The 27846-nt window shown below is 39.0% G+C and overlaps 2 protein-coding genes across 4 annotated transcripts in view; one reads left to right on the top strand and one right to left on the bottom strand.

Annotated features, from left to right (window-relative positions):
- The window catches only part of DCTD (dCMP deaminase), a 65707-nt gene extending 61481 nt beyond the window's left edge, over nucleotides 1–4226 (bottom strand). Inside the window, exons 1-3 of one of the 3 annotated variants that reach the window (XM_048304754.1) lie at nucleotides 4168–4226; nucleotides 2920–2964; nucleotides 2304–2337 (exon numbers count right to left, since the gene is read on the bottom strand). In XM_048304754.1, coding sequence (XP_048160711.1) covers nucleotides 2304–2337; nucleotides 2920–2938 — 53 coding nt within the window. In that variant the 5' untranslated portion in view covers nucleotides 2939–2964; nucleotides 4168–4226. Of the gene's footprint in view, nucleotides 1–2303; nucleotides 2338–2919; nucleotides 2965–3726; nucleotides 3851–4167 lie in introns of those variants that run through there. The other 2 variants (XM_048304751.1, XM_048304753.1) reach the window with 2 other exon arrangements.
- The window catches only part of WWC2 (WW and C2 domain containing 2), a 95628-nt gene continuing 71664 nt past the window's right edge, over nucleotides 3883–27846 (top strand). The window contains exon 1 of the mRNA XM_048304745.1: nucleotides 3883–4261. Coding sequence (XP_048160702.1) covers nucleotides 4131–4261 — 131 coding nt within the window. The 5' untranslated portion in view covers nucleotides 3883–4130. The remainder of the gene's footprint in view (nucleotides 4262–27846) is intronic.

The following is a 27846-nucleotide window of genomic DNA, read 5'->3' as shown; positions in this document are numbered from 1 at the left end:
CTTTTTAAACACTTTTTAAAACTAAAAATCTCACTGCATATGGAAGAAATTTTTGGTGTATGCTTTTTTCTTTGAAAACACAGCTGTGAGATAAAATTCACTGTTGTTAAATAAACAAATATTTATAATGCTGAAAATACCGATTACTTTTTAGAGTTCTACAGTAGCTGCATGTGACGGAAGTCAGACTCACTGTACATATTTGGTGACTTAAGTGTTTAAAAAAACCCCAACATAACCAATATATATTTTCAAACATTTTTGTCAGATGCTTCTAGAAATTGATTCTGTTACCATACTTCATAATTCATTCTGTACTCAAATTCTGTGTGCAAGCAGTGAAAGCTGAACTATGGAGATTTTCAGGGAGACTGCTGCAGGTCCTGCTTCAGAGCCATTTGTGGATAGTACAAGTTAGAGCTGTAACAGCTGTACATTTCACCAGGGATGACACTCTAGTGGATCATCAAATCAAGGGAGTCTCCTATTAGGGAAGGACAAGGTACAAACACACATTTTTTGATCACAGTCAGTTCCAGGAACAGACTTACTGTGAAAGAAGAAGCACGAAGAGAGTATCAGGAGATTAACTACATTAGTAAAGACTGGAGCGGGTATGTTCCTTGTTATGCGACAGGGTACAAGTATAGGCCTTTGAAGACCTCCTCTCTGGATACAGCCATTTCCATACTTGTGTTCTGATTTTCACATAGACATTTTTTCTTCTTCTAGATGACACAAAATAGTTATAATTCTAATTCTCTTTAGCTCAATCCTTTAACTCTGTACTACTTACCACAGAAATTTCTTCAGGCCAGTTAAACATGCATATGCAAAGCAAAATATAGGAATGATTAGCCCCTTTGCATTGATTACATCCTGTTATTTATCATACTTTCTGATAGATACTTAAGTCATGCCATAGCTACATTGTTCCATGCTTTTGGACACATATGCACCTTTCTGTGTTTTGAATAAAGCACGCTTACATCTTCTGAACTATGCTGTCTTATGCAATTAAGCCAAACAATCTGGGGTATGCTGTCAGCTGACAATGTCAGCACAACATGCTAGGCAGGTTATCAGTTGAGATGCAGGAGGTGTATTTGAGAAACTACCTTCAAAAGGCAGTATGCTCTCACTGGCAATATTAAAGGTCTATTTACACAAATAACACCTACTTTTTGTCCATCTGACTTCAAATATTGTCATGCCTAAGTAGTCCTAAACTGGCATTCTGGACTGTAGACTCTAACTATGGATGCAAACACAAGGAAGTACTCAAACAGTGGAAAATAGAGGGAGGAAGGGGAGAGTCTAACACCATGCAGCAGTTTATACTTCAGTGTAAGCACATCTGTATATAGACACACAAGCATATACATAAAAATTAGACAATTATGCAATGACTTCAGTGTATTTATTTTCAAAATTTAAGAACTACAATTTCCATTTATTTGTGCAAATTAAAATATTGATGTCTTCTGATGAGAAGTATTACATTGGTAAAGATGGTTATAAATCAGATCCACACTCATGTGGATCTCATCTGACAAATAATCAAAAATGTGGCTGCCTTGGTGGTGACAGAGAGTAGGAACTGAGTATTACCCCCTAAGTAATACCCGAGTATTACCATGACTACCTTCAGAGGAAGTATTGACACAAATGATGTTTCAGTTTTGTCTTGGTATTACAGATTTTCTAATCTTATACTTTCTTTTGTGTGGATTATTTAGGGACTATGAGTACAGGAATGCTGCGGTACAACAGGCCTGCTTTTTCAAGACAAAAAAGGCTGTATTGTTATAAAAGCTCCTGATTAATGCCAAAGATAAGTAACTGGCAGCTGGTTTCAGAAATAAAATAGCTTTTCATCAACTTACATAACAAAATGTCTTACTGATAATGCAAATTGAACTTTAAAAGGGAAAAGGAAATTCAGTTTATCCTGTCCCATAACTGCCACATGTAGTTTCTCACTGTAGGATGACACCTATAAACAAATTATAAAATTGAGTAGATTGTTTAAAAGTACACAAAATAAATGTAAAAATGAGGATTTTTTTTTTATTGATGGACAAGAAAACGGGCCTTTAGAAACCAATCAGCTCATTGAAACTTAATATTCTCAATGAAAATAAATGCATCTGTCTCTTTAATCTCTTTAATAGGCAATGATCCAGTTCCATTCCCTAAGTGGCTCAACTCTTATGGATATTGAGAAGTTAGGACAGCTCAGTTTTTCTCCACTGCTAACTACCAGGACCTTACTTCACATATGTAGTTTCACTGCACATTACCTTAATACAACAGACGTCAAAATCTTCAAGAAGTCTGGAGGAGAGAGGCATATGGGTCATTTACAGACAAGGTTGCAGAATGAAACAAGTAGAATGACTAAAATAATACAGACCTTATTTGTACCAGATTGGCAATTAGCTAAATTAAAATAATACCTTGCTGGTACATTTTTCTATTTAGGAGCAGATCCAACAGTAGGACTTAGATAGCTATAAATTATTTACTTCAATGTTTGTCAGATATGTGGCCTCTGAAGTGGAATCCAAAAACTTGTTATGCACTGAACAAGTCCAGTACTTAATAAGTGTAAATTGCTTCAGAAGAATAACTCGTAGAGCTGAATACTAGAAAGCTATAATGGAGAAGATAAACTGACCTAGAAAAAAAAAGGGACAGCTCTGGGTTCGAAACTTCCTCTCCCAGGAAAATCTTGTTACTTAAAGCCAGTACCTTTAAATGAAAACAAATAAAACATTCTAGGCAACAAGGACTTCAATTACCTAGGAGTCCTAGCTGCTAAACTAAAGAGTCATATTCCCCCACAGAAGCTCTACTTCTAGTGCCAGATCTTGGGAATCAGATACACATGCAAATTAATAGAGCTCATTAAGTTACCTTCTATCAGCTGAACCATGGTAACCAGCCTGGGGTACTCTTCTCCTGTGGCAAATGAGAGATAAACACTCAGTAACTCACACCTGGTTTGTATACTTCATGCGACTTAGCTGCTTGCTTTTCAGGCCACAACAGTCCAGGGCATACACGGTGTACACATATTCTTCAATGGTGCCTCTCAAAAAAAACCCAAACCCAACAAACATACAAGAACAAAACCAAAGACACTAAGTTTAGGTACTTCCGTGGTTAAAGAGGGGTTCCCATTTGTATTTAAATTTTGAACTCAAGTATTTTAAATATCAAGGTCCTTATCAGGAACCCTTGAGCCTTACTGGAGTTTAGCGAGAGTTCACAAGGATGAAAAAGGGAGGTTAGCGTGGCCTGAATGGCTGGGAGAAGGAACTCGACACCGCCCCAACTCAGGGCAAAGCTGCCTTTTCCCGGGGCACGTTCCCCGCACTCCCAGGGCCAGGACGTGCCCCGAGACAAAGTCTCCTGCGCCACCCGATGCAGGGCCGCGGCAAGTTCGCAGACAAAGAACAGGACGCGCCGGTGTCCGTCATGCCGGGGCGCTGCTGTCCCCCGCGGGACGGCGGTGACCGCGGGGCTCCCGACCCCGCCAGCTGCCCCGCCAGGCTGCGGGGACGCGGCCGGAGGGCCCGGGAGCGCCCGTCCCCCGCGGGGCGTTGCCTCCTGCCTCCACGCCGGCCGAGCCCGCGGGCGAAGCTCGATGGAAGCAGGCGGACCCCTCTTGCAGCCTTTCCCCCGCTCCTGCCCGCCGTCCTGCCCTACGCGCTGCCTCACCGGGCGCTTCCGTACCGGATCCGCGGCCGCGGCCTGCCCGGCCCAGCCCGGCCCGGCGGGCAGCGCGGCCAGGGTTAACCCTGAGGCATGCGGCGGGAGGAATGTGCATGCAGATGAGATGGATGCTAATCTCATGCTAATGAGCGGCGGCTGCGGCCGCCCGGGGCTCAGCCGGGCTCCCCGCGCCCAGACAGCAGCTGGGCTCCGCCAGCAGCCCTGACCCGCCGCCGCGGCGCGGGCGAGGCGGCAGCCCGGGCATGGTGGACTGAGACCCGGCCGCGGCACAGGGCTTCTCTGGGCTTCCGCGAGCCCCCGCTCCCGGCCCCTTCTCCGGCCGTCGGGGCTTTTCCCGCTTCCCGTCTTTCTTTCTGTCCCTATGGAGCAGCTACCCCCGCCGTCCGACCATGCCTAGGAAAGCGGGGAATGGGCAGCTTCCCTTACCCGATGGCTGGGAGGAGGCGAGGGATTACGACGGTAAAGTCTTCTACATCGACCACAACACCAAGCAGACCAGCTGGATCGACCCCCGGGACAGGTGGTGCGCGGGCAGGGAGGCGGCGAGGCCCGGGCGGGGGGTGAACTCGGAGCGGCCCCGCCGGGGCAGCACCGGCGCGGAGGGGCGGGCGGGGGGCGCGCCGGAGGGCCCCCTCTCGGGACAGGGAGCGGGGGGCAGGAGAAGCCCCCGCTTGCAGCCGGGCACACTGTGCCCTCCTTCCTACCGGCATGGGTACAGCCTGGTTTCTAAGCCCGTGGCGTGACTTGGTGTTGGGGCGGAGAGGGAGAAGCCTGTAGAGTTCCTCCCGGAGCGGCCGGGGGTCGCTGGCATTTGGGGAGTTCCCGACAGGTACCAAAGTTTGCGTGTCCCTCCCAAACCGGAGGCGCTGGGTCCTCGCCCTCCCTCTCCCCGGGGCGCTGCCGAGCGGGGCTGTCTCCTCCCTCCAGGCTGGCGGAGCATCCCGGGCGCCGGGGCCTGCCGTGTGCCCCCCGCTGCCCCCCCTGCAGCGGTGTGCGGGGCTGCGGAGGCCGCGTGTGCTCGCTAGGCCTCGGCAAGCCCAAATCCGCTCAGCCCCCGCCAGCCGGAGCCCGGCGTGTTCGCAGCCCCTCCCGGGACTGAGCTCTGTAAAACTCCCGTGGAAGCGCTTCAGCGAGTGAAGTACCCTGCACGAAGGCTGTTCGCCCCGGCGTCCCGGGGGCAGGTCTGCCGGCTGGACAGGGATGCTGGCTCTGTGGGTCGGCTTCAATGACTGTTTTTTAGTAGCTGGATCACAGGCGCACAAGATACCTATTGCAAAACATATATTTTGTCCGAAGTGGTGCTGAAAATAATTAAACCCCAAAACTTGGTGCATATTATGAAATACAATGTTGCAATTGAAAGCAGCGCAGTCTTATTAAAAAAAAAAAAAACAACACAACAAGCTTTTAACAGACATTATACATTTATGAAACAAGGAGCAATGAATTATAAATGAAGGTCTTGGTTTATATTTCTCAGGTGTACTTAGAAAAGGTAGTTGTGAGGAAGCTTGCTGGCTGCAAGTTGCAGAGGGAAGTTTTGACGAGCATCGTGTGTAAGGCCTACTGCTCAATCTTACTTGCTATAACAGCAAATTCCAGTAGTGGCAAACTTCATGCTTAAATTCCTCTGTACTTCACATCATGTTAATTACCTTGTAAATATTAGTGAGGTGATAAGGTATACAGGACAATGTTATTCATTACACCTGGTATTCTTGGGTGATTATTTTTTTTAATGCAGGTACTATAAAACTTCTGGCTTTACTGTCTCTAGAAATAGTGGATATGAAGTTTTGTTTAGTTTTAGACCTTAAATGTGTGTTTTCAAAGCAGAATAGAAGATAGTATGATTGTGGGGTAAAGCAAAATGTGGAATGGAGTGTACTTGTTGTAATACTGCCTCAATGATTATACTACTAATTTAATTTTTTAATACATTCTGCAGTCCTGAAAAGTTCAAGAGTATTTGTATTCGATCGTAAATTTTGAGTCTTCACTCTCATTAACAGAATAGACAGTGACGTAACACTTGTGTGTTTCCCATCCTATAGGGATAGGATAAGTATTGTTTCATTAATATCTTACAGTGAAAGGGAAACCAAGTCTTGAGACTTTACCTCCTTGGTTCTCATTACAGGTTATAAAGACCTTTTTCAGAAGAGTAGTGTTTGAAATAATTGTTAACCTGTGTCAGTCATGCAAAACAAATAAAAAGGGATTTTGCCCTAGGTCCTTAAGAGAATTCATGCTTTAGTGTACATGGCTCAACTGTGAAGCTGAATTGCCTGCACAGAAGAGAGACTGACAAGCCCATTTGATGTGCAACTTGCAGTATTTGTATTTACGGTATCTCTATTAGCAGTCTGTATTTCTATTGGTGACCTGTTTCAGAAAACATAATAAGAAATTAATGAAAGTCTTGTGATGATTTTGCTTTAGATTCAGTTTTATCCTCCATGTATTTGGAGAATACACACTTGGAAACCATACAGGACATAATTTGGGCTTGCTGTCAGAAAAGTTGAAAAGTGATTTTCCAAGTTTGTCAATACGATATAATCTGAGTTCATGCTGTTTCTAAAACTTACATTAAGTTATCAAAATGTAAGTAATGGATTCTAAAGAATGACTGAAAACACGTTGCCTCATCTGATGATAGTTTAGGACTTTTTTTTCCCCCAACTATTTTCTCTCATAGACATCATAAAGTTTTCATGATGTAGCTGTGGAATATTATAGTAGATAGGCTTCTAAATTGTTTCATTGGTAAAGCAAGTGAAAAATAGGTAAGTTTTTACAGACAGTATTCCTTCTGATGTTGTTACACTGCATTCCCTGGATGATTACATAGAAAAGGCATGCTTGATGTTCTAAAATAATCTTGATTTAGAAGATACAGCACTAGTCTTCAGTATTTGTGAGACATTAGCCATATGTTCGTAAATTGCCAGGTGTATCTGAGCACAGTTAGGAACGTCTTTGTTACTGGTTTAAAATATTCACATCTAGAAATAAGAGGACAGTTGAAAATGCCATATTTGAAAGCTTCTTGGAAAATTGTATTTGTGGTTGTTGGGTTTTTAAAATATTTTTTCTCATGTTCTTTTCTAGACTGTTCTGATAGTACATGTATTTGTTACTGCTTAGATGGTGCAGGTCTGTTAATATAATTATAGCCTTGTGTACAGCCATGGAAAAAAAAACTTACTTCAGCTGCAAGCTTAGGACTCGCTTTTCAGTTTTGCCCACTTTATGTATCTGAATAATCCCACTGATGTTAGAGAATCTGACACTTTCAAGGGCAATAGTGACTTAACTTGTGTTTTAGAAGTGGTGTGGAAGCTCGAGGGTCTTTAATGTTTTGCACTGTTCAACAGTGATTTTCTGTCCAAACACTTACTGTTCTGTGCTGATTTGTTTTGAAGGCTGGTGGCCCAAAAGAGAGGGCACTTTAAGATATATAATGAGAAAGAGAAACAAAAAGGCAAGAATGTGAGAGTTGTAGTAACATTTTCACTCACTAAACTTATAGATGTGATTTCTTTGTTTATGACTCCCTCAAGCTACAGCAAACTGGGAACTTGCTGGTCATGACAGTTCTTCTGGAACTGGCTTATTGTAAGAAGGGAAATAGCCCAAAGTATCAATTGTATCCTGCTACTACTTGATGAAGATATTAAAAGACAGCTATGGACTGAAGAGGGTGAAACGGATGAAAAGGGGGAAAAGGGTTAGAGGAATGCATACTCTTTTTTGAAGTTCCCTTGAAACTCTTTCAGGGTCTTGGGACACTGATTGAGGTATTGCTTTGGGGTTTTTTTTCTGATAATTAATAGGGGTTTGGGGTGGGACAGGAATTTGAAAAGGAAAATTTTTCTTTTTTTTCTGTCATTCAACACATTTGAAGTAGGCCTCGTGTTTGTTATATTCCTTAGTGGAACCAACAGAGTAATGCATGAAGGAGGAGTGAAATGGGAGATAGGAATCTCGGTAATCTGAATTTTTCAGCAGCTGGATGATGCTTGGTTTTCTTACCATAAATTCAGGGTTTCTCATGTCTGGGTTTCTACATAATAAATAGTCCAATGCACACTGCTGATCACAATTGACTGAAAACAGACGATTTTTTTTATAGCTTGCCTAAAACGAGTTCTACATCACAAATTCTGAAGCTGTGAGTAATCTTCATTTTAATCTTTATCTGCACTCCTGTCCCACTCCTGTCAGTGGTAAGGAATGAGATGCTATGAAAACAAAACTATCCTTTCTGTTCTCACTTTGCTTTCTACTGAGGACTAAAATATTTTAAAAATACATTTGTAATTTGAAATAGTTCATAGTGTACTTCTGCTAAAATGTTTTGAGAGTACTTGCTAACTGTGTAACTAAGAAAGAGCTTGAGAAGCATTGGATGTGCAGAAACCAGAGAACTTTACGAGTTAGATTGTGAAAGAGTTTGCTTTGTGAATAGGGAATGCAGTTTCCATTGCTGCTTTCAGCGTTTGGGGAGGTGAAAACACTACAATTTTTTGCATGGGATTCTATAACTTATGCTAGATTTGTCTGAATTAGAAAATTTACTAGGTTTCAGCAATTAAATGTCGCTTGCCCTTTTTCCTTAGAAAAGAAGGGCAGCTTATTCCTTACCTTCTCACTGGAGCTTGCTTTCTCTTGTCCTGTGAACAGCAGAGACTGTGAGGACTGAAGATACTGAAGCTGAAGTTATTTGAGCTGGGGAACTTTCATCCTGTCTCATTCCTGAATACTACTGTAGCTCAGGGGTGCATGGTAAAAGACTTTCAGTCACAGCAGGAATTGGAGTCATATAAGACACTGGGCTCCTTAAAGGTAGCAAATAAGAGGCAAGCTGAAATCGAATAACATGGTGAGAGGCATCATCAGAGACTCAAAGATACATTTGGATTGATTCTTTCTTATATGTAAGAAAGCTGTGCTGTGACAGATGAGTAAAATAATAAGTGTTAGTTATTACAGTTTGGAAGGGATTGATCTTAATTCTGTTTTAAGTGCTAACCTCAACATAGATGATTTAAGGTACCACTACAGCAACTATCTGATAAGGCCTTTCTTTAGGCTGCTGCTTGCTAAGAATGAATTTAATGGCAAACCATCACTAGTTTCTCACATCATTTCTCATTCCCTTCCGATCTTCCCTTCCCTTGTTTGCTAGTAACTGAGGAGGGCGTGAGGGTTTTTCATTTTTGATGGTGTGGAGCTGCCAAATGATTGTTTCAACATACTTTATGATATTCAAGCTTTGATAAGCAATGGTCAACTTGCTCTTTTGAAAAGTTAGTAGAGAATCCTTTAATGGCACTCCAAGGTGTGCAGCTTGTAATAATCCTGTAGTGACAGAGGGCAGTATTTTTTCCCCAAATATCTGGTTTTTATCCCAATTCTACATAATTTATTCCTGCCTCCTTGTCTGCTCAGGGATGCACATGCTCCCTGTGAAACAGTCTAGTATCTCATTCTGATTTCAGTGACAGGTTGAGGACTGCTTTTACTTAATTGATCTATGTATTTATTCAAAATGAAACCCATGATGCAGGTACTGAACATGCAATGAGAGACTAGCTGTGTCTGAAGTTCTGATATCTTCATTTGTTTATCCAGTGTAAAGTAGAATTCTAATATTGTGGTGCTACTATAGCTGTGATAGCATCAGACTGTTAAAATACAAAGTGATGGTGTATGTGGGTTTTCTAACCAGTCTGTCATTTACATAGGGCTGTGTATTGTTGATTCTAGCATTAGTGAAAATGGCTGTGGTAACTCCGAGATAACGCTTTTATTCTTTATTTCTCTGGGAGTGATAGAGCTGCATTGTGTCTTTCATCTTGGAGCATGTGAAGTTAACAAGTCAGGAAATGATGCAGAGTATTTGCTTATGTGCACAAAGTATGTACTGCTGGTCACAGCCAAGAACTGTGACCTGGTATGTGAAGTGGGACAAGTGGTAAAGGCTGTGGTTTATCCAGACCTATGTCTGTAGTACTTGCCTACCAGAGCTATTTTGATTTAAACCTATCTTGATTTACAATATTGTTACAATAGTTGTCATGCACAACATAAGACTTAATGAGAAGTTGTACAAGTGAAGGAAAATAGCAAGAGTCAATGTATACATCAAATATGAAAAATTATTTATAACTTTAGAGATCTCTACAGATTGCATTACGAGTACTTGATTTTTTTTCCAGTTAAATAACCAGTCTTCAACTGTTTGGTTAAAATTCTGTGCTTTGAACATGATACTAAGGTTATTAGAATAAGATAAGAGGATTTCTCTAGTTCCACTTACTAACGTTTGTAACATCAAGAGATAAGTTGAATTTTGTGAAAAGGGTTTTGTTTTGGTTTCTTGCTACCTTTTTCTTTTTAGCCTAGAAAAGTGTTACAGGTATTTGTGATTTAACAATTTATACATTACACAGATGACTGAAAACTGGACTACTACTCCTGGAAGTAATGGAAAAGATTGAAAATGGACAAACATATTTACATACAGTAATATTTCCATGGTGATACACTTTCAGAAAGGCAAGAATAGAAATTATGCCAAGATTCCACAACTGTTATGCTGTGGTGTTTAAGTTCATATGAATTTAAGCAACCTGGAAGGGAAGTAGAAAAATATTTCAGGAGGATAATGCAGCCTACTGAGTCCAGACAGGCATGGTTCTGCTTACATGTCTTCCTGCCACCAAAACTGACCCCAGGAAGTGATTTGGCTAAAATGAAATCCCTTGTTTTTAGGGTTGTTCTCCAGCAGAATCAGCATGTTGTGTCACTGACTGGGTAGTAATGCTAGTGTGAGCCAGGAGGCAAGTCCAGAGCTGGTAGCCAAAGGGGAGAATGGTGCTCTAGAAATCAAGATGCAGATCAATCCTAGTTGCCATGGAACTATTGTCTTAGGTGTCCATTTCTTTTGTTGAGTGTCTCCATTGTTTTCTTGTGCATGTCTTTGTGTTCATCTTTGCTAGGTGAGCCAGTAGTAAAACTGTCACAGGTGTCCTGATCCTAAATATGTTTTCTGTCACCAAGAAACCCTTATGATGTTGCAGTATTTTTTACTGATCTTTAAAATGTTTGTTGCTGTGAAGCTTGTGTTGAAGAGGAATTTTGTAATTGCATGGTTGCAGAATTAGTTGATTTTTGGGAATGTGCTGCTGTTGACAATATGCTTATGAATAGCTAATTTCTACTGTTTATGGAAGTAGGTAAGAACTTCTTTGATGCATTTTGTTCCTAATTATTCATAAAATGTGTTTTATGCTCTGGTGCAAAGTGTCTCACCAGAATAATGGCGTAATTCAAGATTTTTAATGTCTTACTGTGTAAAGCAAACTGGAGCCATTTGTCCTCATGTATTTGAGGTCGCCATCTGTATGGACAGATTGACTTGTCCTTCATTTGGAAGGAGCAGCTATTGGCTGAAAAGAGAAGTTATACAGTAGTTGTGGTTTTCTCTTTTGTGTTTCTTCAGTAATTTGAAGGGATTTGCATTGTGGGTGTTGGGTTTGGGTCTTTTTAAATAGTACATATTCGATATTGATAAATACTGTTGCTCTTCCTTTTTCTGTGCAAAACCATTAATGATGGTGAAGTTCCTACCTGATGAAGTCAGTCTCTGACTCTTGTTTTTAAAAGAGCTTCCTGGGGGAGAGATTCCTTTTCCCTCTTGTTTAAGCATACTTTTAAAAAGTTAATTTGCTTTTGGAATTTTTTTGTTGGTTAGGACTTGCGGGCTAGAGGTAGTCTGTCAGTTTATTCTGTCAACTGAAACAATCATTTGCATCTTATAGACCAAGATCAGATGTTGTCCTTTGAACTTGGATACTGTTTGTACTTGAAGAAAAGCAACTTCATCTCATCAACTCTGAATACATATTGTATTCAAAGTAATTGTGTGGGTATGTAAAGACACATTATCTTGGGACAGCAAACTCAAATCTTCTGTATACTCATGCTGTGTGAAATACAATATTTCAAGTTGGACTTGCTTTGATATGTCTGTGCTATTTTTCTCAATTCATGAAATAAAACTTCAATCTTTATTTGAAAAACAAAAAGAACAACCTACTGGAATGCCTTCCATAATATGCTGATTGATCTGGTAATCATGCTTTCAGTGTCTAGAAATACCAGTATTTTTTTACTTTTGATATAGGGGGAAAGATCTAGAAGAATCTGTATTTTAACTAAACTCTGTGAGGACATTCTTTTTATATTAGCAACTTTCTCTTTTTATTAATGAAGGAGTAGTACTTTTCACACCTATTGTTTCTTTTAAAAGTACTTCCAAGTGCTAAACTGTAGTCTTGTCCAGATAAGCCCATTTTAAGGCTTACAGATCTGGCCGGTGAAGATTTCTTACTCTGATTCAATGGTCATAAGAGCTCATAAGAGCTTACCTCCCTCATGGAGCTGGGAATGTCTGCCTGGGAATGGGGCTGTTTTTAATCATATGGCAGATGAACTTTTGATAGTCTGCAAAATGTGTACAAGCATATCATGCCATATGGCAGAAAATATGCCCAGTGCATGATGAATGTCGCCTGCCTTTTTGCTAAGTGGCAGGCGTATGTCTTAGTAGCATCTTGTCAAGATGGGTTTGACCAAAGCACAGGTGTTCCCTGTCGTATAGCTGCATGGCGGTGTTTTTGTTGGGATCACATGGTGGAGGAACAATTCTAGTCTCTTCTTCCTGTTGCTCTCTAGGCCACTTCTGGGCAGGGTATTTGCTATGTCATTCTCTTAATGCTTCCGGAAGAGGAGGTATGACCCACTTTGGCTAAAAAAGTGGGCATTTTAACACTGCTCACTGTCTGTGATGGACTACAGAAAATTGTCAGGGAAAGACATTTATTTATTCTTGATGGGGAAACAATGGGATGGTTTTTTTTTTCCTTTGTCTGGTACTGTCAATGGTTAAACTGCAGCATAGCCCAGAAATGTCTGTCTTGTGAGAGGCCACGATGATCTGATCTTATTCAAAGCCTGGTCCCTTCATTCTTAATGCACATTTTCTTGATCATGTGAAACACCTCTATGCAGACTTACAATTTTTTGCCTCTTCACCGATGTTAAAATGTTTCTGTGAAAACTCTTAATTCCTCTCAGAAGTAACTCTGTGCAAAATTTGTTGGTTAAAAACCAGTTTGTCTCAGAGGCAGAGATGTGATTCAGATTTATGTGGTAGATTTTTGAAAGGCTATTATTAGCCAATTAACTGTATTTTTAAAATGCTGTTATTTAGCAAGTGGTTACAGTGTCATCCTGTGGTTTGATTCATGTTCATGAGCCATTCTGACTGTAGCCTGACTCTTGCAGAGCCTGACCAAGGGGTTGCTGGTTTTGGCTTCTGTTCCACAAAGTATGCAGCAGAGACCAGTTGTCAATGGAGAAAGGTTTATAGTACAGTAAGGCTGAAACAGCTGGGAGATGAACTAGAGAGGGAATATAGAGATGCTTGTGATACCAAGTTTCCTTGTGAGCTAAGTGACATTTTTGTTTCATAGATTATCCACCACTCAAGTGTACTTCTGTTGTCATATGTGTGTTGTTACTTGGGATGTGGTCTAAATTCTAAGACATTTTGTCTGTCCTGGATTGTTCTGTGAATACCCAGCTTGAGGTATCTCTGTGTATGTACATTGTTTCTTGGTAGAGCACTAAATAATCTGCTTTCATTTTTTAATTATTTTTGAAGAGAGATGGCAAACATCCTATGAGAAACTCAGGAGACTTCAGAAGTTTATAGGAAGCATTTTCTCAGTATAAATGTATTAACACATTACTTGTGTTCTTAATTTATTGTTAAAACTGTGACAGAAGTCAGGGTCTGCCTAAGGGCTCTATGAGAGTTAATTATGCTTTTGTGTCCTCTTGGGAATGTACTCCTGTGTGTACTTAAGCCCACTGTCCATCCTAATCTGATCCCCCTATTCCCAAGACCTATACAATGTATATTCAGTATAGTCACATGTTACAGAAAAGCAAAATCAGGTCTGTTTCAGTTCATTCTGTTAGTGCTGTCTTAATGCGTCCTCATCTTGTACAGCAATTTGTGATACATTCTGAATTATGACCTTGCAAATGTTATTTGTGACTGTATTTTTTCTGAGGTTTATTTTAGTTACATTCCCAGTAATGGAAAATTTTATTGCGTGTAGGTTCTGACCCAAATGGTACTTTGGATCTTCTGTTGCTTGAGACTTCTAGTGTGAAGTGCAAAGACTTGCATATAGCCCCCTTTTTTAGTTTGGATGGAATCGTACAGTGGAAATGAGTTCTAGTTTGGAGTGCTATGAACTTCTCTCAGAAAGGTTTGCAAATAAGTTATGGTATGGGTTTAAGGCAGAAAACTATTTAGTATTACATTCCAGAATGAACAGTGACAAACTGACAAAACTGGCATTGGAATGTCCATAGGGTTGGAGTAAGATTAAGAAAATGGGATAGTCCTCAGATGATATGATCTCTGAGGGTCTGACTTGAATTTCACCCTTCTGAAGTAAGCTACAGTGTTCCCTTTAATTTATGGATTAATTAATTAATTGGTTTGAAATGTAGACATGTGGAGAAACCCCAGAAATCAATGTCTTTTCTTCTGTGTTTTCACGTCTTAATGTTGCTGGTCAGTAGGAGTTTTGTCAAAGATTTTCATATTTCCCACATTCTTTTGCAGTTTGCAGCTATGTTTTATGCAGAAGTGGCAGGCTGAGGTGGTACTTTAGTGCGCTACAGCATGAGGAAGGATCATTTGGAATGGAACTATAAAAGATTTAAAATATATTTGTCTTAAGCATTGAGGAGTAAATGGGGATACATAAGAGAATGCAACTCAAGGCAGCAATCTGACAAGGAATAAAGACCTCTTTGTCATGTTGTGGGTATTGCAATGTTTGAAATGAACTGCTAACACATTTACGGTCATTCTAGTGAGTAGTAGAATGCTATAGATGTGAATAATCATCTGAAGCCTCTACAGAACATTCCTGAAATAGTGTTTTAATGACTAGAGATATTATGGGATGCAGGAAAGTATACAAATACCACAAGCCTTTTAGCCAGGCTAGCCTGGTCAGTGGTTTACTACTACAGCAAGTAAGGCTTAATGTGCAGGATTACTTAGTACACAGTAAACAGATGTTATGTCCACGTTTCTGAACTCTGCATGTCCTTTTCTGGTTTTTTTGGGGGTTTTTTTGTCTCTGTTATTGATAATCCGTCGGCTCTCATTTTATATCTACTCTTTGAGAGAAAGATAGTGAACTGAAGTTTGAGGTTTGCTAAGAGGTTGTTGGTTAAGCAGATGTTAGCTAAATTAATGATGCTATGGTCTAGAAGGTGGATGAATTGCTGATAGCAAAAGAAATTATTATGGTGTTATGGATTTTGGTTTTTGGTTCTTGCTTTTCTTGTTTGCTTATGTGGTTGTTGTTCGGCTCGCTAGCATGACTTACAATGATGTAAAATGAGCCACAGGCTTCTGTGCTGTAGCAGGTTGCTGATTTGCATTCAGGACCTGGCTGGCCTGTTGGCTCATACATGAAAGACATCAAAACTTTATTTTTCCAGGCAAGACTTTGGCAAGAAAATGAGCTTGGAGGAAAAATGTAGAACAGTTAGGGATTTTTTAATGCAAAACCCTTAGAACATCCTAGATTTGATATGTCATGTCTTTTTTTTTTTTTTCTCAGCCAGGTTTTGCTGAAAAATTATAATGTATCTTCTTTCTGGTCAAAGTTGTGGTGCCTAGTGGCTAGTATTTTTAAAAATGTATAAAGAGTATTTTAGAAAAGAAACAGCAACAACGAAACAAACTTGAAAAAATGCCCTGAAGTAATGTTCCTATAATCAACATTTGTGATTAATAATTTAATCAGTTTAATCATTTTATTCTGAATTTGGCTGGTGTCCTAGTTAGTTAAGCAGCTTCATCTAGCTGCCTGAAGTTCTTGAAATACTTCCACTGCATGTGTCTGATGTTGAGGGATGACAGTATTTAAAGAACCCTTCTTGTGGCAGAACTTATTGAGGTAATAGGTCATTGCTTATTGAGGTAATAGGTTTCTAACAGATCTTCTGAGAATAAACTCTCATAAGTAGCTATTTTGTAATACTGTATTTGAAGTTTTTTAAAATGGCCAGTATTAGAACTTTGCCTGAATGCCCTCTTTTTACTTAGGTACGATAAGTACCCATCTGTTTAAGACTTGCAGAAATGCTTAAAGCTGATGTTGCACAGATGATAAACACAGTAACATTCAGATACCATGAAAGGCTTCATGTGGTCTTGATGATGGTGATGTCCTGATGGGTATTTTGATTAAATAATAACTTAGTACTTAACTTTAAACATGAGATGATTGGATACTTGTAAAAATTTTTGAAGGACAAGAAGTTTAAAGGGCCCTGACTTAAGAGTGGTTGCATCTAAACACAGGTATGAGCACATACCTTGGAAATCTAGTCCCATGGTCAACTGAACTGTAGTCCTGACCATAACAGGTCATAAGTCTCTTTTGGACCAGCTGATCCAGAAGTCAGCATTGAGAGATGGGAGCAGTACTTAAGCAAGTTGCACTTCATTATAGAGTTTAGCAGCCCAGGAGGTTGGAAGCACTCTGAAACCACACTTTTCCCAGTTGAGATGTACCCAAAGAGCATTACCTCTCTTTTTCTCCTTGGAATATCTCCTTTGGCTGTGAATCAGCCTGACATCACTTGATGATGAAGGTAAAAAGGAATATTGGGATGGTAAAATCTTTCAAAGTGCCCATTTCTATACTGTGTGATGTTTTGTCTTTTCAAGAATGTCTGCACTGAAGTCACAGAATTCTGAGCAAATTAAGGAGCATATATAAGCTTCCTGCTGTTGTGTACAAACTCATCAAGGTCCAAGTGAGGCAATTTAGGGACAAATTTCTTCCTCTAGTGTTAAGGCATTTGGATCTGCTGTAGAAATATCCTAAGAATATACCCGGTAAGAGAAATCAGACATTAAGTTGGAAGACAGGAGAGTGGGCAGAGAGTCTATATGATGAATAACAGTCTTTATTTTTAAATATTTTTTAAATCAAAAGAAGCAAACACAAAATTTTACAAAATCCATGTTACTGTTCTATTTCAGAGAAACACATTAGTGAATTACTATATTTCAGTTCTCCCTGTTTACTTGAGATATATTTGATTTTCATGTGAAAACATGTATACGTTTCTTTCAGAGAATAAAATGGTTCATGATATGATTGGGGCAGTATTTGGCTAACACTTGTCAGTTTGGGTGGTCTGATACAGAGATGAATTTATGAAAGAGAGAAGTGAGCCTAGCAGACTCTGAAGTTTTGATTTTGTAAATAAAGTTTTGTACTAGTAAAGGCTGAAGGTGTTGCCCTTTCCATGTGTTGCTTCTGTTTGACACACCCCTTTCAGTCATACTACACATCTGTTTGTGCAAATTTGTTGTCAATCAGAGTAGAAGGGTTTAAAAGCAGCAAGAACAAAGATGAAAAAGATGCCATTGAAGATCACAGCACAACAAAACTTATACTACTTCTGCATCAGTGAAAAGTCAGTTTACCTTTTTTTATAAAAGTTGTTATTATTTTGAAAAGATTCATCATCTTAACACAATCCCGGAACGTTGTGGAGACTAAGGATAAATTAGGTATAGAATATGTACCACATGAGTACTGACTTTGGTCTTCCAAACAAATGTTAAAGTAATAGCAGACAAATGAATTTTTTTTTTTTCAATAGAAACCACAGTTTTAACATGGAAATGGAATTAATACTGTTTATTGTATAGAAACTGATGGGCCAGTATATAATCTGCATCCCGGACGAGCTTTAAAAATATTTGCAAATGGAATTGCAATTATTTACTGCATCAGAAAAAAAATTGTCAGTGTAGCCTGGGATTTGTGGGCAAACACTGGAATGGGTTGCCCTGAATGCTTGTGGGCATGACTCAGAGCACCCTGGTCTGATTTGAGAATTGTCCTGCACTGGGCAGTATGTTGGACCAGACGACCTCCAGGTGTTCTTTCCCTTCATTTTTTACCAGGCATATATGGGTAAATGCGGCTTTATCAGTGTTAGATCATCAAATTAACTAGACATCATAGTTTGGAAAAAGATACTAGTTTTGGCAAGGTGAAGTGTTGGTCGAATCTGTTTAAATGCAAGCAAAGTACTTATTACCCTTCCCAACATGAAGTCCTTAATCCCAAACACCAGTGCCTTTAAAGGACAGATTAGATGATCAAGTAGCTGTGGGACAAGGAGACTAAAATGTTCTGTATTGGAATGGGAATTATAAGGGTAGTTGGAGTTTTTAGGTGCTGTTTAGCAGCGTAATGAGAGTAACTCAACCACTGTTCACTTCAGTAGTGTCTAAAAAGATTTAAAGCTTCAATTTGGTGTAGCTATCAATTCTACAAGCAAAAATACAGAAATTAAATTTCTTTGTTGCTTTAAAAACCAACTCTGCTCTGTTTGATATCAATATAGGTCTCTGACACCCTGGAGTTACAATGTACTTATAATAATTTGAATTTTGGAATTTGGTGAGGAAAATACATATTACACCTAATGACTGGCTTATTAAGGATACCTCTGTATGAGCTACCTTATTTGCAGTATAATGTTAAAGTTATTACTAAATGTACTAGAAACATCTTGTTACAATTTTTTTTTCTTGTTCCTTCAAATGTGACTTTGGAAGGGACAGCATTTTAAAGTTTGTTCCAGAAGGCACTTTGAGAGATGGGTGATTGAAAAGAACTCTCCTGAATGACAGCTTGCTGTACTGCATAGATCATAACAGCTTTTATTCACCACTGTGATTGTTTTTTAAATTACTACCTGTGGATGAGTACTTGAAAGAATTGGCCTGCTGGCTACATATTTGGTTTGATTGAGGGCTATTTTGAAGTTGCCTTTAAATTACATGGGGCTCTTGATGAGCCTAGCATTTTCTAATCTTTTTTTGTATTATATGGTTTGTTTTGTTTCTTAAATTCTTGCAATTTTAGGAAGAATAGTAATTCTATCTTAATTTATTTTTTGTTTTAAAAAATTATGTCATTTCAAGCGAAGATGTACAGAAATGCTTCTTTAGCAAGTAATAGTTGCTGCTTATTTTGCATCATTCTTTCACTGAAAGTCATGAATTATATAATGAATAATTATTGTACTAATAGCTGCTGATGGACTAGAAACTATTTAATTTCTAAGAGATACATTTGTCATAGGGATAGCTCCAAGTGACATCCATAACAGTGGTGTTCAAAAGCAAAACTGCTTTAATAGTTTATTGAAAATATCAATGACGCAGTAGCGTGTTATGTGGACATTTAATTGAACTGTCACTAATAAGCCAGGCAGAAGAAAAAGGAAAAAATGAATGTCTGAAGACAAACTGACAGTTGAAGTTGGCTAAAGTGTTTAAATAAACTTTTTTTTTTTTTCAGAAGTTACAGTGTTGGTAAGTCTATATAAAACATTCCATTCTTGTTTTGATGAAAAATTTGTGTCAGAGGCTCTTTTGGGAGTGTAAAAACTGGGAATATTTTATTGCTTGTTAGCCAGTGTAGTGGTCAGGAATGTGGAAAAGTCAGATTCCAATCCCTTTCCTGAGTCAGAATAGCTTGGTGCTGTTGAAAAGCCATCCTACCTGAATGAATGAGGTACCTGAGCATCCCAGTTCTGTTTCCTAAGCTGCCATAACCCAAGGCAACAGGAAAATCCAGTTTTCAGTTTTGGAAATGGATCATTTTGAAAAACTTGAGGGGGGAAAAAGCAGACAAATAAACAAAAAGAAACAATGCTGTAGAAATTCCTGTGGAATGTAATCATTGTCCTCTAGATAGCATTGAGAGGTGTGCCTGCCACTAGAAACATTTAACCAATCAAAGGCTGTCTGTGATCTGTGTAAATTCCTCTCAGATTTGCATCAACTGCAGTTCCCAGCTTCAGCTGCCGAGTCCTGAGTGCCCTCTGTTCCTAGAATTTGATCTTCTCTCTTACATTCAGAAAATAGCTTGAGCGAATAAGCAGAAGATAGGAGTGTGATGAAAAGATGGGGTTTTAGCCTGTTCAAATAGATTACTCCATCTGTGTGAATAGTATGGAATAAAAAAAAGGTAGGTAAGGGTGATGGCAGTAGGAGAATGCCGCATTTTTCAATGCTCTGAAATCCTCAATACATTTTAGTTTGCTGGCAGCTTAACAACACAACTGGGATTATTAGTGACTGGCAGAAGGAGCATGATTTGCACTGGATGGTTCTTGTTAGTTCTGCTTTTTGGGCCACAACAGTAAAACAGAAGGGAACAAAGACATAAAGGTCAGGGTTGGGGTGTTTAAGTCTTTGTATTGTCTTAGTGGGGAGTTTGCAGGCTACAAACATCTCCCCTAACCTCAGCTGAGGGATTTCCTTGACCCCTCTCTACCTCATTCTGCACCTAGTGACTGCAAATCATGCTCTGCAAAAAATACTCTGTCCCACTTTGCTCTTCTGACAGACAGACTTGGCAGCCTTTCTGCCTAGCATGGGTATCACAGGAGCAGCCTGCCACATGAATCTTCTTGCCTGTGTCCCTGCTGTCCCTGCAGTTATCCATTCTGCAGCACACTCTTGGTTACAGCCATTCATAAGTATTTGGGCCGTTTATAAAGGGCTTTGGTTATAGCTTAAGCATAGTAAATGTCAGTACAGTAAAGGCCCTTTGGACATCAATTAAGCTTCCTAGTCAGGTTTGTGAAAGGAAGAGATTTTGTCTTCCCAAAGCCCCGTGAAAGAATCAAAAATGCCATAGCCTGCTTTTTTCAGCTGGCACAGTGGATTGCCATGCTCCATCAACCAGACTAATTCTTTGGCTGCCAGTGAGGGTCACCAAGCACTGCTGCTTCCTTGTGTATCTCCCAGCAGCTGGCTTTAGAGGGACAACAGGAAGAATAATCTGGGCATGGAAAAACAAGGAGATAACACTCTATTTGTCTCTGTTGCACAAGGCCATGCATTTCTTCTGCAGGTTCTTGTCCAAGAATATGGTGTCATTATCAGAAGTTATATGTGGTGGTGTTTGGGTTTGGGTGGGCTTTTTTTGTAGTTATTAGGATTCCAAATAGAATCTGTGTCTGCTGGTATGAATGGGTTATTGAAAGCAGCAATCGCTGTGAGACAGAATGTGTATGTGTAGATACAGAAATCCTAATAATTACTGAAATACTATAGTGTTAAAAAATGATCAGTACTGTTTCTCCCCTGGTACCCGTAGACTGCTCTGGTACCATTTGGTAGAGGTCTCTAGTTCTTGTTGCTATTTATGTAAGTTTATCTAAACCAAACCAGAGACATTGTTACAATCTGCTTATTGCAAATACAAATGATAGAAGTACAATTACTTTAGTATAGAGAAAGCAGTATGGTGAAGGAGAGAAAATGTGGTGAGCAAAATGAAATCCTTTTTGTATCTTTGGCATGAAGCAGTGAAGTCAGCAAAAAAGACAGGACTTGGACTCTTTGACCTGGACTTTTAGTAAAGAGCAGAGTTTTCCCACTATTCAAGGGAAAAAACTGATGAAACACAGAAGTTGGGTTGGGAGAGAATGAAATTACCATGTACTGAAAAAGTTGGTGAAGAGGTATGCAGATCATGTTTAAGAAGGAATGCAAATTTTATTTTATTGCAAACCCTGTCTTGTTTCCTTTTTGTTTCTACCTACAAAAGTTCAGTTCTTCATATCATGGCACAGAAAGAGATGTTTGTTGTACTGACTACTCAAAGCATGATTTGATCAACTCATAAGTGTGTTAAAAATATTTTGAACCATAGGTAAAAGAATGGGGTTTTCATTAAGCAAGCATGTTGTGCTGATGATTAACTTCTACCTCTTCAAGTACTTGACAGAAGATCAGATCTTGTTTTTAAAGGCTGATTTAAATCAATCATTATTCTGTCCAGCAAAATTCCAAGACCACCTTTGAAAGCTCTTTTGAGAATTATTCTTCCCCACCCGAGGTTATATTTGTCAGATCAGGAAATTCCAGCTTCTTCTCTTAAATTTACTAGGGAATCCCTGGAGCCTAAAATTCAGAAAACAAGTTTTTGCTGGACTGTGAATAATCACGGTCCTCTCTTTCTTCCCTAACTTCTTCACATGCTTTCTAAATTAGAACTGTAGCCATGCTGAGTGCCTGCAGATAAGCTAAAAAAGAACTGCATGGACTGTCACGAGCTTGGAAATATGTCCTCTTGTTAGTCAAACTCCATGCTCATACACATTCTGACTGAATGTTAATTTTCCTTGTATTTGTTTTCTTTACATAGCATACTGTAGAGCATTGAAATGCATGCAGACACCCAATGGTATTTTCAACAGATTAGAAGTTTGACTCCTATTTAATTACGGTGTGCCTACTTTTAAACTTCTCAGTACTTCTGGAAATTGTTTTAGATGACTGATGTTTATAGGATGAGAGTCAGAAGCCTAGCCTCCAAGTAGATACATTTTATTTTAAAAGCTTGAATGATACATGAAGTAATTTCCTAAAGGAACCTAAGGATATTATGTAGAATTGCAGGAAAAATAGTAACATTAATATTTATGTTAAAGATTTTTCACAAAAGCAACTGATGTAGATTGATTTATGAGAGCTAGTAAGAGCCTTCCATTGAGAAATTGAAAGAGAGTACATAAGTAATTGGATAGTAGAGATTTGTATCTGGACTATCTGTTAAGAGCAATCTTCTCTATTCAGTTAAAAAGAATAATAAATGGCAAGTGGAGATGTAATGGTTATCTTGGCAAGGAGTGACTGTATTTCCACTGTATGAGCTAATGCTGAGGTTTTTTCATTACTCAAACTGTGTAAAAACTTTACATCTAACAAAATACTGAAAGTGATTTTTATGAAGTATTCATTTAAAAATACCGTGTCTAAGAAATTCCAGAAGTCTGTGAAATTGCAGCTTCCTAGTTCAGCTGAATTTATTGAAGCATTGCTTATATGGCAGCTTGCCTCTTACAGTACAAAAGATGTGTAGTGTGGGAGATTACCGTTAAATCAATTGTTTGTGCTTAGGTGCTGTTTTTCTATGAAAGTGCCTCTGCTCAGTATTTGAGACAGCATTGCAGTTTTTTGTGTCATTAGCAATTGTTTTTAAACTGTCTCCTTACGAGCGCCTCATTCAGGAACTAGTTTGGACTAAAAAAAGTCAAAATGGCTAATGTAAAGGCTCTCAGAGAAGGACAAAATATATTTTTTTTATTTTATTTTGGCACACATGACAAAAGTCAGGTAATTAAAGTATTAATCGCATACAAAGTTTGCTTCTAGCCTTATCCAAGGCAAGGCTGCCTTTGACTTTGGTGTAGATATTTCCATGGCTTGTTTTGTGAAGTTTTGTATCCTTTGCAGGATTGGGCAATTAACTGATTTACATTATTCTAATTTGAAATTCAAGTAGCCAGTAGATCAGGGTATTAGAATAAATAGAAATTTTCCTAATTGCTCCGGCATTTGCATTTCATAGTCCAACAGCAACCAGCTAAGATTCATTGTTAGTCCAAAAAACCCTCAGCCTACCAAAATCAGCCTCCTAACTTTCACCACATGAAAACTTTACAAAGCAGGTAAGCATTTCTCCAATTTTGCTTGCTTAGTCCTGTCTGTCTGGTTTTAATAGCTAAATCATAAGGAGGAGGAGGAGGTGGAGTCATATATGTTGCAGCAGTGCCTGCGATCTCCATCAAGAATCAGGGTTTCATTGTCTTTTAGGAACTCTTGTTTCATAACCAATTCACATCAATCTGAATTCAGACTGCAAATGGTTCCACCCTTTTTCTTGTATTGGCATTTTTACTGGTAGTGGACTGGTTAGGAAGCTTAACTGGTTTAAAAAATTAAAAATTCAATTTCTCCTCCTAGTTTTTTTATTTGAACTGACTTACTATGGAGTCATATAAGTGCCAGAGAAGAGGTATGAACATGTAGCATGGAGGAAAAGCAGAACTGTGACAGCCAGGTTAGGTCAGCTTAAATTGTTATGGAATTGTAGTATTTGGTGTGGCATTAGGATGGGGCAAAAATTATTTTTCTCTACTCAAGTTACACAATGATGAAGTTTTAAGCTCCAAGAAACAAAGGCGAGGCAGGAGTGAGTGCACATCTATTTATGCATGTGCATATGGTTTGGAAGTGTGGCAATAGCAAAGATTTAAAAATTGTATGCAAAAAGCACAGTCAACTGTAAGATCAGAGTAACTCTCATACAACTAGTCCATTTGGTTTGCTCCACCACATGCCTATCCTCATGGTGAATTTTTTTTCATTATATTCAACCTAAACTTGTTTCAACTTATGTCTTTTTTCTCTCATCCTTCCACCATGTCAACCCTTGCAAAGAGTTGACAATCATCTTGACAGTCATCTCAAAAACTTCCTTGTAGGTAGGCACAGGCTGCTGCTGCTGCATTGCTCTGAAGCTGCCTCTTCTCCAGGCTGAACACCCCTCAGTCCCTCAGTCTCTTCACTTCAGCTTGGTGCTTGGGTGCTTCCGCTTTCTCCTGGACTTGCACCAGTTAGATTTGTTGATGTTTTTCTTGCCACAGAAGATCAGAACTGGGTGCAGTAATTGAGATGCTGTCTAATGAGTGCACAATAGAGGAGGTAATCTCTTTTCTTGACCTATTGGCCACACTCCTGCTGATAGGGTAGGCTGTTGGCCTTCTCTGCTGTCAGGGCACTGGTTCACTGACAGCTCACTGCCCCAGAGCTGCTCCCCAGCTGGTCAGTCCCAGCCTCTATTGCTGTAAGGGACATTTGCTTCCTGGATGCAGGACTTTGCATTTGTTGATACTGCGTCTCTGAAGGTTCCTGTTGGGCTGTTCCTGTAGCCTAAGTCCATCTGAATGATGTTCATGTCTTGACTGTATTGATTATTCCTACCCAGCATGGTGTCATATGCAAGTCCGATGCTTTTTCCAAATCATTAATACAGATGTTAAACAGGACAGGTCCCTCCAATAGTCCACTTCTTACTGGCTTCCAGGTAGAATACAATCTGTTGACCACTAGTCTGAAGAAAGTCAAGCCTGATTTGCAGGCTGCTGTTGCAAAACTAGGACAGATGAATTGGGACTGTGTTTTTAATCAAAAGTGAAGACTAGCTATGATTTCTTTCTTACAACTCAAGATGGAACTCAAACTTGTTAGTCTCTTGACTAGGTTAGCTTTCCATGGTTAGTGAAGTTCAATTTTGACCATATATTATTTGCCAGAAATGGGATTCATGTAAGTCTAAGAAATGTCAACTTGAAGAAATGCTTCTAAAAAACTTTGCAACTATAATTCAACACAAGCAAAAAAAAAAAAAAGTTAGGCAAAACTCTAGTGATTCATTATAAAAATGTTCAATAACTAAATGGTTATTAAATAAGAATAGACTAAAGGGACTTCAAGGATATTTTTGCTTATGAGTTGCAATGCTCACAATATTCTCTGTAGTAAGACAGTTTTAAGAATACTTTCTAGTAAGGTTCAGTTTGAAGTATGTGCACAAGACCGAAGTATTTTTCTTATTTTTCTTGTTTCTTTTCATCCTGGGAAACATTCTCTTCACTTTCATTTTGTATGTTAACTCTTAGGATTTGTGCATTATGTGTTCCTCTCTGTTGCCAAAGAATAATACTGCTATTTTAGTGGCTATCTTGAAAAATATCACCTGTTTTGGTTGGTTGGTTGGTTGTCTTTTTAATCCTTAATGTAGAGCTCAGCAGATTCTATATGGTCAGAGTCCTTTTTCAAAATTTATTTTAATACAAGGTACTGTGTCTGACACAGTTTCTGTCTTTTGGAATTCCAATTTGAAGTTATAACAGCCTTGGGAAAGGAAGAAGTGGCAGATTTAATTCATCCATCTGCATATGCTAGAAGATGAGTGAATTTAGATTAGAAACTCCAATAGGAAGATGGTTGCATCTGGAATATCATATTTATTGTCACTGAGAATCTGTTCTTTGTAATTTTTGTCAAATCTGTTTTTGAAAGCAGTTATGAGTTATCAAAAAAATGCAGTGGCAGTGAGGTCCAGCTATGATTGTGTATTGTGCAGAACTTTGTTTTGAGCCTGCTCTTCTGTACTCTCTGCATGTGTTTCTTGTATCATGAGAAACAGAGTAAGGGCTGCCTGTTCCTTTCATGTGTTTGGTATTTCCATTCTGTGAGCAACTACCACGATGAATGACATCAACCTGTTCAGTTGTGTTATTTTCTATACCCTGATGGCCATTGCCCACTCTGTATGTTGGTCTGTTGTTTTACTTTCAACATCATGTTGTGCTGCAGTACAAGGGCTACCAAAACTGAATGCAATATTTAAGGGTAATCACACAGCAGTTTTATATAAATTGTATGGTGGTGTTTTCTGGTATGTTTTATTTTCCTCATAACTTGTAAGCAAGCTGTTTGGCATTTTGGCTTCTGCTAAATGTTCACCTGATTCAAAGAGAGAGATCCACGAGATTCATGAGAGTTGAATGACTTCTTTAGTGGTGTTGGCAAAAATAATTGATGTCTCTTAGTCCAGTACAGTGCTACAAAATCTCCTCACAGATTTTTGTAAAAAAACCTACCTTCTTTTTAAATTTTGAGTTTTAGGTGTTAGCTTAAGCAATTGAATTTGAAAATGTGCAGAATATGTATACATGTGCATTTTGGTATTCTCATCTTCTTTCCCCTTCTCACATTTGCTTTCACCTTGGAAGACAGGACTCATAAAACATGGCTGTTATCTACTCATAAGCGTGTTTTCATTATTGTTTTGATGTTTGTATGCTTATTTGAAGAAATGGTAATATACTCTGTGCTATTGGCAACCACAAATAAGGACGAGGTTTTGATATATACTATATTCTCTGAAGTAATTATTTAAGCTTGTTTAGCGTGATTTTTTTAAATCAGTGATGCAAACTCCTAATAAAACTGAAGGGAGTCATTTTCATGTTTGGGAAAGGTAGGCAGCTCTATTCAAGTCTGGTAAGCAGAGCATTAGCTCATCTGGAAACTCCAGGTTCTCTTTTACAGTGTTTCAGAGAATTCCTCAGCAATCTTTGCAAATTACTGCCTTGGAAGTGTTTCCCCTGCTCTAAACAACTTTGTGCCAACCATACTTGGTGAAGAGGGCTGTGTGACAAGCAACTGGGAGTAGAGGAAAGGGTTATAAGGGTTTGGGGAAAGGGAACCAAAAAGGATAGCTGACCTGAAAGGGGTTTAGTCAGTTTGATGTGAGAAGCAGAAGCTGATTTTTTTTTTTTTTTTTTTTTTTTTTTTTTTTTTTTTTTTTTTTTTTTTTTTAATTCTAGTAGAAGGCCATGCTTCAATAAACTGTGTATGTGCTGTATTCCTGCTAGAAAATTCCTGCTAGGAACTGCTAGAAAATTTGCTGCCTCCATTACAGGTTTTGGGGTGGTTTTTTTCAGGCAGTTTCTGGGAGTGGGTGTATGGGAAGGAAACAGCAAAATTAGGTGTTTCCTGTTGGATAATTGTTACATATTTCCCATTCCTCAAACCTTGCTGCCACTGGGAATAAATTTGATCTAAAACTTGAAGTCAATTAATATTGTGAATAAAGAAATGTAAAAACAGTAGAGATGCTGAAGGAACTCTGCATTGATTTTGTTTAATAGAACACTGTTTTATGAGTATCTCAGAGTATACAAAGAAGGGCAGTTTAATAAAAGCATTACAAACTAGAGTTCTTCATATTAAAATTATTAGTGGAAGGGATTAAATGTAGGCCAGAACATATATCTGAAATCTTCTTATAATTACAATTTTACATTGCTGTAATCTTACAGTACCCTGACTCTTCATTATCTTGCACTTTTAAGTTCAACATTAGATCTGTATGAAGCAAACATTTGCTACAGCCCTTACTCACTAGTTCAGTTTTGTGCAGTTTTACTAATATGTGTCAGCCCCTGACTTCCATTATTCTGCTCTCATGAATGGTTTTTCTAGAGTCTCTCATCTGTGAAAACAGCTGAGATTGAGGGATCTTT

The sequence above is a fragment of the Corvus hawaiiensis genome, chromosome 5, assembly GCF_020740725.1.
Source record: "Corvus hawaiiensis isolate bCorHaw1 chromosome 5, bCorHaw1.pri.cur, whole genome shotgun sequence".
Classification (NCBI taxonomy): Eukaryota; Metazoa; Chordata; class Aves; order Passeriformes; family Corvidae; genus Corvus; species Corvus hawaiiensis.
Note: the sequence above shows the minus strand (reverse complement) of the source record. Positions and strands in the feature narration are given on the sequence as shown.